Here is a 13,489-nt window from a genome sequence, read left to right on the forward strand (position 1 = left end):
GGTGTTCCTCTGCTCTGTGTGTGAATATCGGTGTGAACGGCGTCCTCTGCCTGTGTTGTGGGTCTAGTCAGGTTGGAGTTGGCCCAGTGGTCCTAGCCATGTCTCTCTGACATGGGGCGTGACAAGCCTCTCAACGCCCCCAATGACAGGGCTGAGTGCAAGAGGGTCACCGTCATTAGGAAGTGTTACCGCGGTTGCCTTGGAGCGATCGGGGACTGCGACCAAGGACAGGGACGCGTGCGTGCCTGCGTGTGTGATGAAGGCGTGCGTGTGTGCAGGCGTGTGTGATGAAGGCGTGCGTGCGTGCCTGTGTGTGATGAAGGCGTGCGTGCGTGCCTACGTGTGTGATGAAGGCGTGCGTGCGTGCCTACGTGCGTGCCAGATATTGCTCTGACCACTCCGCTTGTCAATTCGTTTTGGAACGCTCATCATTTATACAAGCTGTGAAGTGCCAAACTGTCTCATGCTGAACTGTCGTCAACGTTTACCAAGTTTAGCTGAACAGCGCCCTCTTGTCTTGTGGTACCGAAAATAGAAGAAATATGATACCGTACTGTTTTAATTGGTATCAAGGAATATCAATATTACCAGTAGACCGCGCAACCCTAGTGTGAAGGTGTGTGTGTGTGTGTGTGTGTGTGTTAGATATGTGCGAGTGTGTGTTAGATGTGTGCGTGTGTTAGATATGTGTGTGTGTGCGTGTTAGATATGTGTGTGTGCGTGTGTTAGATGTGTGTTAGATATGTGTGTGTGCGTGTGTTAGGTGTGTGTGTGTGTGCGTGTGTTAGATGTGTGTGTGTGTGTGTGTGTGTGTGTTAGGTGTGATCCATTACATAGTGTTTAGGCTGGGGAGGAAAACAGGAAGACTGGGGTCCTGTCTGACAGATAGTTCGGGTGGTCCCGCCCCACTTCCAGGGTTTTACCTGGTTGGCACCTCCATTTGGGGTTACACACTATTGTTGGGGTGACCTGTTGTAATGTTGGGGTGACCTGTTGTAATGTTTGGGTAATCCGTTGTAAGATTCAAATATTTGTACAAATCAAAACACTGTAAGGAGTGGCATCACTCAGGTTATACACACTGTTCAATTTTTTTAAGGGAACACGTAATCATCACTGTATAACACAGAGTCAGTTTAAGTTCAGGGATATCAATTTGTCCAGTTAGGAAGCATTTAGTGATTGTGAATCAATGTCACCTGTTTTGGTGCAAATGATAGTGACAACAGGTGCACTGGAGAGGCAACAGCAAGACAACCCCCCAAAAGTGAATGGTTCTGCAGGTGGTGGCCACAGACAATTGCTCTCTCCTTATCCTTCTTGACAGGGCATCAACCCAGCAGCAGGACCGGTATCTACTCCTTTGTGCGAGGAGGATCAGGGGGAGCACTGCCAGAGCCCTAGAAAATTACCTCCAGCGGGCTAGTGGTGTGCATGTTTCTGACCAGACTGTCAGAGACAGACTCCATGAGTGGCGTGAGGGCCCGATGTCCTTGGCAGTGGATCAGTGATGATCTGGGGAGGCGTATCCTTGGAGGGTCACATAGACCTCCACATGCTAGCCAGTGGTCCCCTGACTGATGTTATGTACCGGATGAAATCCTCAGAACCATCCTCAAACCTTATGCTGGTGCAGGTGGTCCTGGGTTCCTCCTGGTGCAGGACAATGCCCGGCCTCATGTGGTCAGAGTGTGTAGGCAGTTCTTGGATGACGAAGGCATTGATTCCATTGACTGGCACTCACGTTCCCCAGACCTGAATCCAGTTTGAACCTCTAGGATGTTGTCTATCGGTGCATCTGATGCTGCCAAGTAGCACCACAGACTGTCCAGGAGCTCACTGATGCCCTGATCCAGGTCTGGGAGGAGATCCCCCAGGACACCATCCGCAGGCTCATTGGGAGCATACCCAGACATTGTCAGGAGTGCATACAGGCACGTGGGGGCCGAACACACTACTGAGTCACTTAATTAACTAAATTAATTAACCCCCTCACCCCCACCACCTGGGGGAAAAAAATATAATTAAAAGAAATGCACTTATCTTTGATTTCTGTGGCACTGACTGCCAATTAATGGCTTCAATCAAGGAAAGTGAACTTATTATGTTGTCAAATGTTGGTTTTCCAAGACAGCTTAAGGGGAATGCACTTATTGTAATTCACTCTGGATAAGAGCATCTGCTAAATAACCGAAATGTTAATGTAAATAAGTCACGTTGAGTTGCCGTGATGAAATTCACACAAGTTGGGACAGCCTGTGATTTCAATAGTTTACTTAGATTTTCGGTGTTTGATTCCAGCCTTCAAATCAGTTGGTGATTTTTGGTTTCTGTTGACCGTTGTTACGTCATTTTGTTCTCAACGAATTACACAATGTACAGTAGATTTTGATCTTTAATATATTTAGTTCATCGAGACACAATGTGTGATTTAGGTGTTCCCTTCATTTCTTTTTGAGCGGTGTAGTTGAAGACATAACGTTTGGCCCAATCCCCTCCTCACCAGGTCCAGAACTCTGGGGAGGACCTGGACAAGTCGTACCTGGCCCCTCCGGCGCCCGTCAAACAGTTCCTGATCTCCCCCCCCTCCTCCCCGCCAGTGGGCTGGAGCCAGAGTGAAGACGCCACGCCCGTCATCAACTATGACCTGCTGTGTGCTGTGGCCAAGCTGGGACCAGGTCAGTACACACACGCACGCACGCTTATATCATCTGATGTGGTGTAGAAATGAAGTTCACTGAAAGGTGAAAGTACGCTATAAATCCATATACTACTGTGTCCGTTGGGGGGAAGAGAGATCCGTTTTCCTGGCTTAAACAGGGGTCTCCAGCAGGTCGACGGGAAGAGACCGGTGCTTGCTGAACATTTCTTATGTGTTCCACTCAGCGCTTGACATTAACTTTTTGGCTCACCAGCCATTGTGGCTAGTGGTTTTCAAAAGTTACTGGCCACTCAGCATTTTCACTAGCCACCATTTTGTTGTGGGGAAATTGTGTTTTATTTATGTTTTACTTCACACACACACAGGGGTTTTCCTGGCTCAAAATTAGGCAAATGTGGTACCCCAACCCTCGCACTCTACCAAAATACTTTATATAATATGTGGCTACACACTTGAGAAAGACAACTGTTAAATCTGCCTTGTGTTAAATCTGCCCTGTTGTCCATGTCCACGTGACCTAATGCATGATGCAATGTCCTCCATAAAATCAACCAAAATATATAAGCAATATACACTCACCTAAAGGATTATTAGGAACCCCTGTTCAATTTCTCATTAATGCAGTTATCTAATCAACCAATCACATGGCAGTTGCTTCAATGCATTTAGGGGTGTGGTCCTGGTCAAGACAATCTCCTGAACTCCAAACTGAATGTCAGAATGGGAAAGAAATTTGATTTAAGCAATTTTGAGCGTGGCATGGTTGTTGGTGCCAGACGGGCCGAGTATTTCACAATCTGCTCAGTTACTGGGATTTTCACGCAGAACCATTTCTAGGGTTTACAAAGAATGGTGTGAAAAGGGAAAAACATCCAGTATGCGGCAGTCCTGTGGGCGAAAATGCCTTGTTGATGCTAGAGGTCAGAGGAGAATGGGCCGACTGATTCAAGCTGATAGAAGAGCAACTTTGACTGAAATAACCACTCGTTACAACCGAGGTATGCAGCAAAGCATTTGTGAAGCCACAACACGCACAACCTTGAGGTGGATGGGCTACAACAGCAGAAGACCCCACCAGGTACCACTCATCTCCACTACAAATAGGAAAAAGAGGCTACAATTTGCACAAGCTCACCAAAATTGGACAGTTGAAGACTGGAACATGGATCCATCATGCCTTGTTACCACTGTGCAGGCTGGTGGTGGTGGTGTAATGGTGTGGGGGATGTTTTCTTGGCAGACTTTAGGCCCCTTAGTGCCAATTGGGCATCGTTTAAATGCCACGGCCTACCTGGGCATTGTTTCTGACCATGTCCATCCCTTGATGACCATCATGTACCCATCCTCTGATGGCTACTTCCAGCAGGATAATGCACCATGTCACAAAGCTCGAATCATTTCAAATTGGTTTCTTGAACATGACAATGAGTTCACTGTACTGAAATGGCACCCACAGTCACCAGATCTCAACCCAATAGAGCATCTTTGGGATGTGGTGGAACGGGAGCTTCGTGCCCTGGATGTGCATCCCACAAATCTCCATCAACTGCAAGATGCTATCCTATCAATATAGGGTTAGTAACAGAGCTGTATATATTACAGCCGTGTCACATAATTTTTTTATGTGAATAAACGTAACAGAGCTGTATATATTACAGCCGTGTCACATAATTTTTTTCCCCCATCCTTGCCTTGACGCCGCATCGTTTATCTCCCTCTCTCAACCTCCTTCATCTGTACTAGGCTCTGCTGCTGCTGTTGCTGATCCAAAGTCGTCTTCACGTTCATATATTTATATTATTAGTGACTTAAATATGTAAAATATTTTTTTCACTGTATATTGAATATATAGCCCAATGTTTTTGGTGACAGTATACACCCTAATCTGATTATATTTTCACCAGTCATCTTCATTTGTCTAGGGATCTCTTTAAATAAATCTGTAATTGTAGGCTACACTAGAAGTCACCTGAAAAGTAAAAAAAAAAATGTATGCGGCTTGGATGTAATTTGAGGTTATTAAATTTTATTGAAATATTTTTACATGCTTGGGTGTAAAAGAACTAGGATTCACTTGTATTCCCGACGTTACTCAGCTCCACGATGTCTGGACCCGTGTGGTCCTGTATGCAAGGTTGCCAGATTTCATTGACAGAACGGCTGTTCTCCCGCACAAAATCATGTTTTACCATGCCAACACACAGAGGCGGCGCAAGATTTTGGTTTGAGTTTTGAAAGCTGGAAAAACCCTGTGTATTGATCTATAGAATGCCACCTGCCAAGGTGGCTAGTAAGAGTGACTGTTACCCGCCACAGCCAAATTCCACCCCCATTTGGTGGGTTGGCAGTGCCAATGTCAACCCTGGTTCCACTGCAACATTTCAAACCAAGTTATACTGACATAAGACACAGAGCAGACATTTCTGTTGTTCATTATGGATCTAGGGATCAATTGTGTCGAGAGAAGAGTGTGCATAATTTAAGTAGCTTTCCTGAAACATCTCTAGACCCCTGGTCTAATTGAAGTATGTTCTCTAATGGGTTATGGCATACAAACAGGGGCTCTCAAAAGTACCCCTTGAATGTAATTTATTGAATGGAGTTCACCTGTGTGTAATTTAAATGTTTCACATGATTTCAGGTTAAATACACCTGTCTCTGTGAGTTCCCACAGTTGGTTACTACAATTCCTAACAAAAATGACATAATTGAGGCAAAGGCATATTCAGAGCCAATCCTGGGTAAGGGTTCAGAGTTATGGAGGTTCACATGGGAAGTCAAATAGAATAGCAATGAAATGAGCTGCAGAATCTTGCTTCATCACAGGGCAACATTTGTAGAGTTAAAAGACAACCCTCAGTTCTGACAGAGGGCATGGGCATGGAGGTGGGTAAGCAGAACCACACCCGCTGTCCCCCTAGAATGAATTCAGATTTCCTCATGAGCCCTCCCCCCAAAGCAAACCCGCCCCGGCCTGCTGGAGCTCAACCCCCTCAGTACAATGCGTTACGGAACAGTTGTAAGTCCTGTCGTGTATATTATATGATTTACCATGTAATGGCCCAGTTCCCATGGTAACACGAGGAGGCTTTGGGAAATATGTCTGTCTCTCCGGCTCCTTCAGCTGATTGGCATTTAGCCGCAGCGTGGCGTCCTGGCGCTCTCTGGTGACCGCTGTCGGTACTGTCTTTCCCCGGGGCTGTCATTTCTCCTGTCGGGCAGTGGCGTCGGAAAACCTCTTCCCACGTCTCCCCTGGACCCTGTCTGGTCTCCGTGGCAACTGTGATACAATCTGTGTGTTTCGGAGGGGTTTTGATGAAGGGGCCTTTGTGCTCCGAAACAACGGTAGCTGTATCAAATCGCCGTGTCAGGGGGACGCTGTATGTTTGACCTAAATCTGATGGAGGGAACCAGCACATGCCGTCAGGAACGTTTAATCCATACCACACTCACTCCGTTTTCTAAAGTCTCCTCGTGAGACTCTGCGGCGTTTCGGCCCAAGATGGCACCAGCGACCAGTGCGTCCCTGCGGTGTTTAATAAGACCGCTGTCGGTACAACAGGGGTTGCCTCGTTAAGCTGGCGCCGGGGCCCGGCTAACCCTTTGTCTGCATTGCCAGATGTACCCTTTTGTCCTGGAGGCACTGTTACACGTGTCTGTCTGGGCTCCCAGGCTCTTCTGTGGGAGGGGTCGGGGGTCATGGCTCCTCTGTGGGAAGGGTCGGGGGTCATGCCGGAACTGTTTCTGGAGGGCCGTCAAATCAGGAGACAAACTGCGTCCGGAACACTGAAGTCGGATTTTCGATGGTTGTGCGAAGGCGAATGAAGTGTGGTGTACTAAAGTCTCTCCACCCCTCTCTACCCCCCCCCCCCCCCCTCCCCGCTGTAGGAGAGAAGTACGAGCTCCACGCCGGCACGGAGTCCACCCCCAGCGTTGTGGTTCATGTGTGCGACAGCGACGCGGAGGACGACGGCGATGAAGCGCGGCCCAAGCAGAAGCAGCAGATGGTCCAGACCCGACGCCCAGACGGCCCGTCGCAAGTCCTCAACTAGGACTGCCCGGCTCGGGACGGCGCTCCTGGGACCCCGACACACACGCACTCAGACTCCGCAGGCGCAGAGCACAGCAAGACAACGCCCCTCATTTCAGCTCAACCAAAAACAAACGAGACAGACATTTTGCCGGTGTTTGCGGAAGGAGCATGACTACTGGAAGGGATGAGGCGGCCCGGCCCGTATGGATGACGGATGATGACGAACTCATCCCAACCAAATGAAAGGGAGGGGGACGGGGCCTAACCCTTGACCCATGACCCCTCAGCCGGGGGGGGGGGCGATAATGTAACCCTGTGTCCTCTTAAAGCAGAGGCACCCTCTCATAGTCATCTGTAGTACTGCTTTAGTGGTTTAGCTTGTCTTGACTTCCTCCTTCCTGTCATTGGTTCGTTGTGCCGCGCTTTGGTCTTCGGGGACACGCAATACCTCCGATAAGAGATTTTCCTTTTCATACTTTCTTTTTTTTATATATATACATTTTTTAATTGTTGTTGTTGTTGTTGTTGGTCTCTTTTGTCATATTAGCAGATTGGTGGTTTCTGCTAACACGGAACCAGGATTGGTGGTTTCTGCTAACACAGAACCAGGATTGCTGGTGTTACCCTTCTCGTCCGCATGTATATTTGAGAAAAATACTCATTACAGAGACTTGAATACTAAACTGCTGTATAAAACAAAGGAACTTATCAAGGTCACACGCTACATTTCAACAGGTTGGCCTGTGATAACACAGCTGAGGTGGTTTTAGCGTTCTATATTATTCATTTCTACGCTCTGATTGTCCCTTTTTGTCTATCGGAGAGAGTTTTTTTGCTGAGTTCGATGTGTCATTCTTCCTAACCTGTATTTGATACCACAAACAGTCTTTTTTTTTTTGCATGCATATTAATATACTTGTTGAGCATTTTATACTGGAAGATGGGGAAATGGAAAGAAGGTTTTCATGGCACGCCCGTCTACAGTCTTGTGGTGTCCTGTAGTAGGGGGAGAGGTTAGCTGAGACGAAGTAAAAGAGACATTCACACTGTTAGTTAAGGCCTGAAATTTGGGCTCCTGGACAGCAGTAAAAGCTCAAGGGAATCTACTAGATTCTTGACATTTTCAGAGGGTATTTCCGATAGATTTTTCCAGTAAAGTTTTTTTAATTTTCTTTATAGATGTCTGTTCTTTCTTATTCCGAGACCTATATTGCTTGTTTTGCACAAAATAACTCTAGGGATATACTGGAGGAAACAACTAGCTAGAGGCTGCTTTTCATTTAATGCTGTATATAGCGGAATGGTCAGTAGGTGGAAATGGTCCATTTAGATTTCAGTGAAAGACATTAAGCATTGCCGAGAAATTGAAAAGGGTTCCTTATCCTCCTTTGTACAGTATTGCCTCCGCGTTGCAGCACAAACCATTGGGAACTCGATAAACTAAAGTGAAATAATATTTTTTATTTTGTCCGATTTGGAGTAGGCCTACTGCTGCGTTTGTTGGATCCTCCCTCAACAAATCCATGATCCATGATCCACTTCACAACTCCTCAACAAACGATAAACATTTGAAATTGTGCTTTTAGATTTTACTTTTAAACCTACCCGAGGTATCGTAGTCATAACCATTTACGAAATGAGTATGAAATGACACGTGCGCTCGAGTGCCTGTCTTTTAGTTATTTGATGCATTAAAATGTCCGTTTTGTCACAGACACATTTGTCTCCACTGCTCCACATTTCATATCCATCCTGAAAGTGCGTTTTGAATCCAGTCTTCTTTTTTTTTTTTACCCTGTAGAAGTGCAACTGTTGGGGTTTGTTGTTCACCACCGTAAATCTGGATCTCGGGACCCTTACCCATATCCATGTTGAACAGAACGACTTTTTTATTTTTATTATATTAGCGAACAAAAGATGGTCTCTTTCTCTCTGCATGCCAGCACTTTATTGTCAGACCTTGTGTTTCTACTTCCTGTGTATGCAGTCATGCTACACAGTATATTTAATTAATGATTTTGAACTTGTCTATTTTTCAAGATGTACACCAGGGTAGCCTTCTCACCAGCAGAGCCGAAAGAGTCCAAAACTTTAACAATAAAAAAGGCCCTGAATTCCACCTCTCGCTGATGGTGTTTGAAGGTATGGATACGAGTGTGTGACTGATGAATAGGTCTATCGAGAGAGAGGGGATGTTGTCTTTTTGGGGGGATGGTTGGTTGTGAAACCACGGAACAAATGTCTCTTGCAGTTTCTGTCCCTGGGGCAGCTTTGTTCTCTCAGTGGACTTATACCATCCAAGCTGCCCAGCAGATGTTGAAATGGACTATATTGGCATTGCCAGTTTTTTGTTGTTGTGCTGACTGGTGAAAAGGTTGGTGACTGATGACAATGATTATTAACTTGTCGATGATGCTTTGGTGTTTTTTACCGTCTGCTGTGTCCATCTTTGAACCTGGGTGCATTTTTGGTCACAGTTCAAAAGAGAAAATGTATATTCATGTATATATGCCAAGTGCTTTCATTTGCTGAAGCCGGTTTCAGTGTGCAGTTTCATTGGTTGGGCTTTTATTTCATGTTGATGTAAAAAAAAATTAAAAAAATAAAAGGAATAAATAACGATGTCCTAAAATGCTCGATCAAGTCTGCTGTCATCATGTCGTGTTAAAAATGGACTCTGTTTGAATGTTGTTGGATTTTTCCGGAAAGTCTAAAATGCAATTATGTCAATACTGTTTGTTACTGTTGTATTCTCTGTTCTGTTGATATCTGAATATTGTCTTGTGCTGTAGTGGTCCAGAAAACAAAGTAGCAATCAAGCAATAATTTACAGTTATATACTGGTATGTGTATTTCATGTTATATATTGATTTCCAGAATTGTTTTCTCTGACTGTTACAACAGTAATTGCTTATATTTCTGTATTATGATTGTCATTCATTTCACATAGAGAAATATATAAAGAACTATTCTTAAAGACATTTGTGTGTTTTGGAATCTTTGTCATAACTGTGTTTTTGCTCTGATAAGGAGGCATGTATTCTGATGGTCAGCTCGTCTGACTCCTAAGCGAAAGGTTGGATGAAAATCCTGTAAATCATAGGGAGTATTCTATATATGTCATCAGCAAGACCAGCGCGGGGTAGGAAAGTGGTGAAAGGTGGAGAGGATTATTGCTGGAAAATCACTGCCAGGTTCTAACCCACGCTGTAGCAGTACATGTGGGCCAGGTTCTAACCCACGCTGTAGCAGTACATGTGGGCCAGGTTCTAACCCACGCTGTAGCAGTACATGTGGGCCAGGTTCTAACCCACGCTGTAGCAGTACATGTGGGCCAGGTTCTAACCCACGCTGTAGCAGTACATGTAGGCCAGGTTCTAACCCACGCTGTAGCAGTACATGTAGGCCAGGTTCTAACCCACGCTGTAGCAGTACATGTGGGCCAGGTTCTAACCCACGCTGCAGCAGTACATGTGGGCCAGGTTCTAACCCACGCTGTAGCAGTACATGTGGGCCAGGTTCTAACCCACGCTGTAGCAGTACATGTGGGCCAGGTTCTAACCCACGCTGTAGCAGTACATGTGGGCCAGGTTCTAACCCACACTATAGCAGTACATGTGGGCCAGGTTCTAACCCACGCTGTAGCAGTACATGTGGGCCAGGTTCTAACCCACGCTGTAGCAGTACATGTGGGCCAGGTTCTAACCCACGCTGTAGCCGTACATGTGGCCCAGGAAATTCTGTAACTTTTTCTGAACACATGTATGGCAGCAGTGTTAAAGAACCGTGTTGTATCAACAAGCTCATGCATGATTCGGTTCCTTTTTTCCTTCAAACACTCAATTCATTGTCAGGTGTATTTTGAGATGTGATGTCTAGACACTTTAGGGTCCTGTCATTCCTGTTTCGTTGCAAAGTTTTGCTCAATGTCTGTTTGAACACTGAAATCAAAGTGATTGAAAATCAGTCACCGAAAGGGTTATTTATCATGGAAAGGGCTTTCACAGATTCACTGGAAATGATATGTGTATCTAAACAAACGTTTATTTTTGTGGTTGTTATTTTCTGCTTAAATAGTTTACATTTGCTACAACCAGTCAAAAGTTTGGACACACACCCAGGGTATTCCTTTAGTTTTATTATTTTCCACATCGTGAAATAATAGCGAAGACATTAAAACTATTAGTAAAACTGAAGAAATAACCTTGAATAAGTCAGTGTCCAAAATGTTGACTAATCCTGTCTATTATCAGACAATCAAAAGTAGGAAACGCTGCAAGTTGGAAGTTGTATTATAGAACGAAGCTGTAATAAAATGGCGACGTGTAGTTTCAACATCCTGTTAGTCACATCGACGTGGCATGCGTCCCTGCTCCTAAAATGTAGTAGCTTAAATAAAGTCACTATAACATTTATAGTTATGCCCCGTGCTGACATAATTTTGTTTAGAGACCCCTTTATGTCTATCTCATTCCGTCCTGGTTTTAGGGTGGCGACACCTTATCACACGCGTGTCGTTATAATTATTAGTGTGTGACAAACGGGCAACGGTTCTAGAATGCTGACTAGAAGATCAAGAGGTGCTGGGTAAGTGCTGGACTGGTATTGGGGTCAATATTATGATAGCAGGTTTTCCATTGAACAGACAGACATTCTGATCGCTTCCATTCATTGATTTAAGGACACATCCAAAGAACTCAGCAGCAGGATGTAATCTTCACTCCAGGCATTGAGACACGAAACATGACACCTGTCCCTTAGTGTTTGTTTTTTTGGTTTCCTGAAAGTAAGTCATACACTGTTTTCCAAGTGATTTATAAAGCCAAACGCACAAAACCCACAAAGCATAGAAAGACAAACACACAAAACACTGAAAGCTTAATATAAAGCCCAAACACACAAAACACACAAAGGCTGTTATACAGTAAAGCACAACCCTGAAGAAGGCATTTTGATGCATCATGTCTGTAACGCTCTTTGTTTCTCATCATCTGATATTCAGCACCTCCAACAACATTTTCCCTTTTTATTGGCCACACACACACACACACACACACCTTCTCTGTGTGTGACATGTTTCAAAGGACCAGTGTGAAACAGGTATGATTGCAGCCACCGGGAATGACCTCTGTGTCGTGGTGGAACAATGAAAGCTCCTCACTCCTTCTTCAGCAGGTGTGGGCACCCTGGCCTGACTGGAGGCCTGCTCTGCTTCACGTCTTCCAGGAGGCGTCCTAAATTGTACAAGGTTCTCCTCTTTGAAGTGCACTACATTCAAACAGAGGTGGTGGCCTAACGTAGGGAATAGGAAACCATTTGGCATGTTAGCCTCGGTGTTAAACACTGAGGCCTTCTCTTCGAGGAAGCTAGTGGGAAATTCCTCAGCACAATAACTCCCAGTGTTTCAGCCAGGAGGAAGTTATGCCGAATGTGACAGTTCACTGGCGCCAACTGAGGGTCAGCGTATCAATAGGTGTTAATGTTGTGTGGTTATAATCACAACATCACAGTTGAAGTCACAGTCAAGCTACACGCCAATGTTAGCAAATGTCTTTGTGGTTTTGAGAAAATGTTAGTCATGCATTTGTGTTGGTACAGTCAAATCCTATAACAGGCTTGGTTTCCATTCAAGTCAATCATACTGGCTGGAATGAAATTCATTTTAAATGTTGATTGCTTTTGATCTTTAGTCCAGGACTAGGTGTAATAGATATTGGGCAGGTTTTGCAGACACAGATTAAGCCTAGTCCAGGACTAAAAAAGTGTAGTTCAGTAGAAAACTCCCAAGTCTTCATCTGTCTGCCAAACTGGCCCATTGAATATTAAATCTGTCATCTGCCTGCATTAGTGAAAGAGGATTAGCTGAACAGGGAGACCCTATATGGATACAGTATGTAACAGGTACCTGTCATCACGCACCTTCTGTCTATTTTGTCGACACTTACCTGTTGTCAATACTTACCTGCTGTCAACATCTACCTGCTGTCAACATCTACCTGCTGTCAACATCTACCTGCTGTCAACATCTACCTGCTGTCAACATCTACCTGCTGTCAACATCTACCTGCTGTCAACGCTTACCTGCTGTCAACATCTACCTGCTGTCAACATCTACCTGCTGTCAACGCTTACCTGCTGTCAACATCTACCTGTTGTCAACATCTTCCTGTTGTCAATACTTACCTGCTGAGCGCAACAGCTTGTTCATGTTTTCCCTAGCAAAGGGGGTGAATACTTATGCAATCAGTCCTATTCCATTTTATTTTTGTAATTCATTTAGAACAGATTTGCAGATTTAATTTTTCACTTTGCCATTGTGGATCAGTGGCAAAGATTCCTCATCAAATCCATTTAGATTTTATGTTGTAACACCACCAAATATCCAAAGCAATGAATACTTGTTAATAAAGGGAACTTAAAGGTCCCTAAGGACTTGTTACCTGTGAGGAGAGGAATCTAGGAGATCTGACTTTGGCCAAGTAAGTCAAGAGTTAAATGAAGTGAAAAGGAGACTTTTTTAACCTTGAAAATAAATGAACCAGTTGTTAATTGGTAATACATCTTTGTGAAATCCAATCCCAATCTTTAGAATGGGTGTATTCATCACCAAAGAATACAAAATAGGGTTTCTAAAATTGAATATGTGCCTGTTTGAATGACTCATAACATCGATAAAGTGCAGCAACTAATGTTTGGAGTCCTATGAGCTGAGAGTTACCACCTGTGACCAGATTTGATCTGACCTAGATTCAAATACTATGTAAAATCAATTAAAACACCTAATCAGAGCTTAA

General features: G+C 44.6%; 1 protein-coding gene across 2 annotated transcripts in view; it reads left to right on the forward strand.

Annotated features, from left to right (window-relative positions):
• The window catches only part of rcan3 (regulator of calcineurin 3), a 31,797-nt gene extending 22,508 nt beyond the window's left edge, over window positions 1-9,289 (forward strand). For both annotated transcript variants that reach the window (XM_010879554.5, XM_020053781.3), the window contains 2 exons: window positions 2,507-2,678; window positions 6,551-9,289. In XM_010879554.5, the coding sequence (XP_010877856.1) occupies window positions 2,507-2,678; window positions 6,551-6,714 (336 nt within the window). In that variant the 3' untranslated portion in view covers window positions 6,715-9,289. The remainder of the gene's footprint in view (window positions 1-2,506; window positions 2,679-6,550) is intronic.
• Window positions 9,290-13,489: the final 4,200 nt, after the last annotated feature.

The sequence above is a fragment of the Esox lucius genome, chromosome 15 (genome assembly GCF_011004845.1).
Source record: "Esox lucius isolate fEsoLuc1 chromosome 15, fEsoLuc1.pri, whole genome shotgun sequence".
NCBI classification, from domain to species: Eukaryota; Metazoa; Chordata; class Actinopteri; order Esociformes; family Esocidae; genus Esox; species Esox lucius.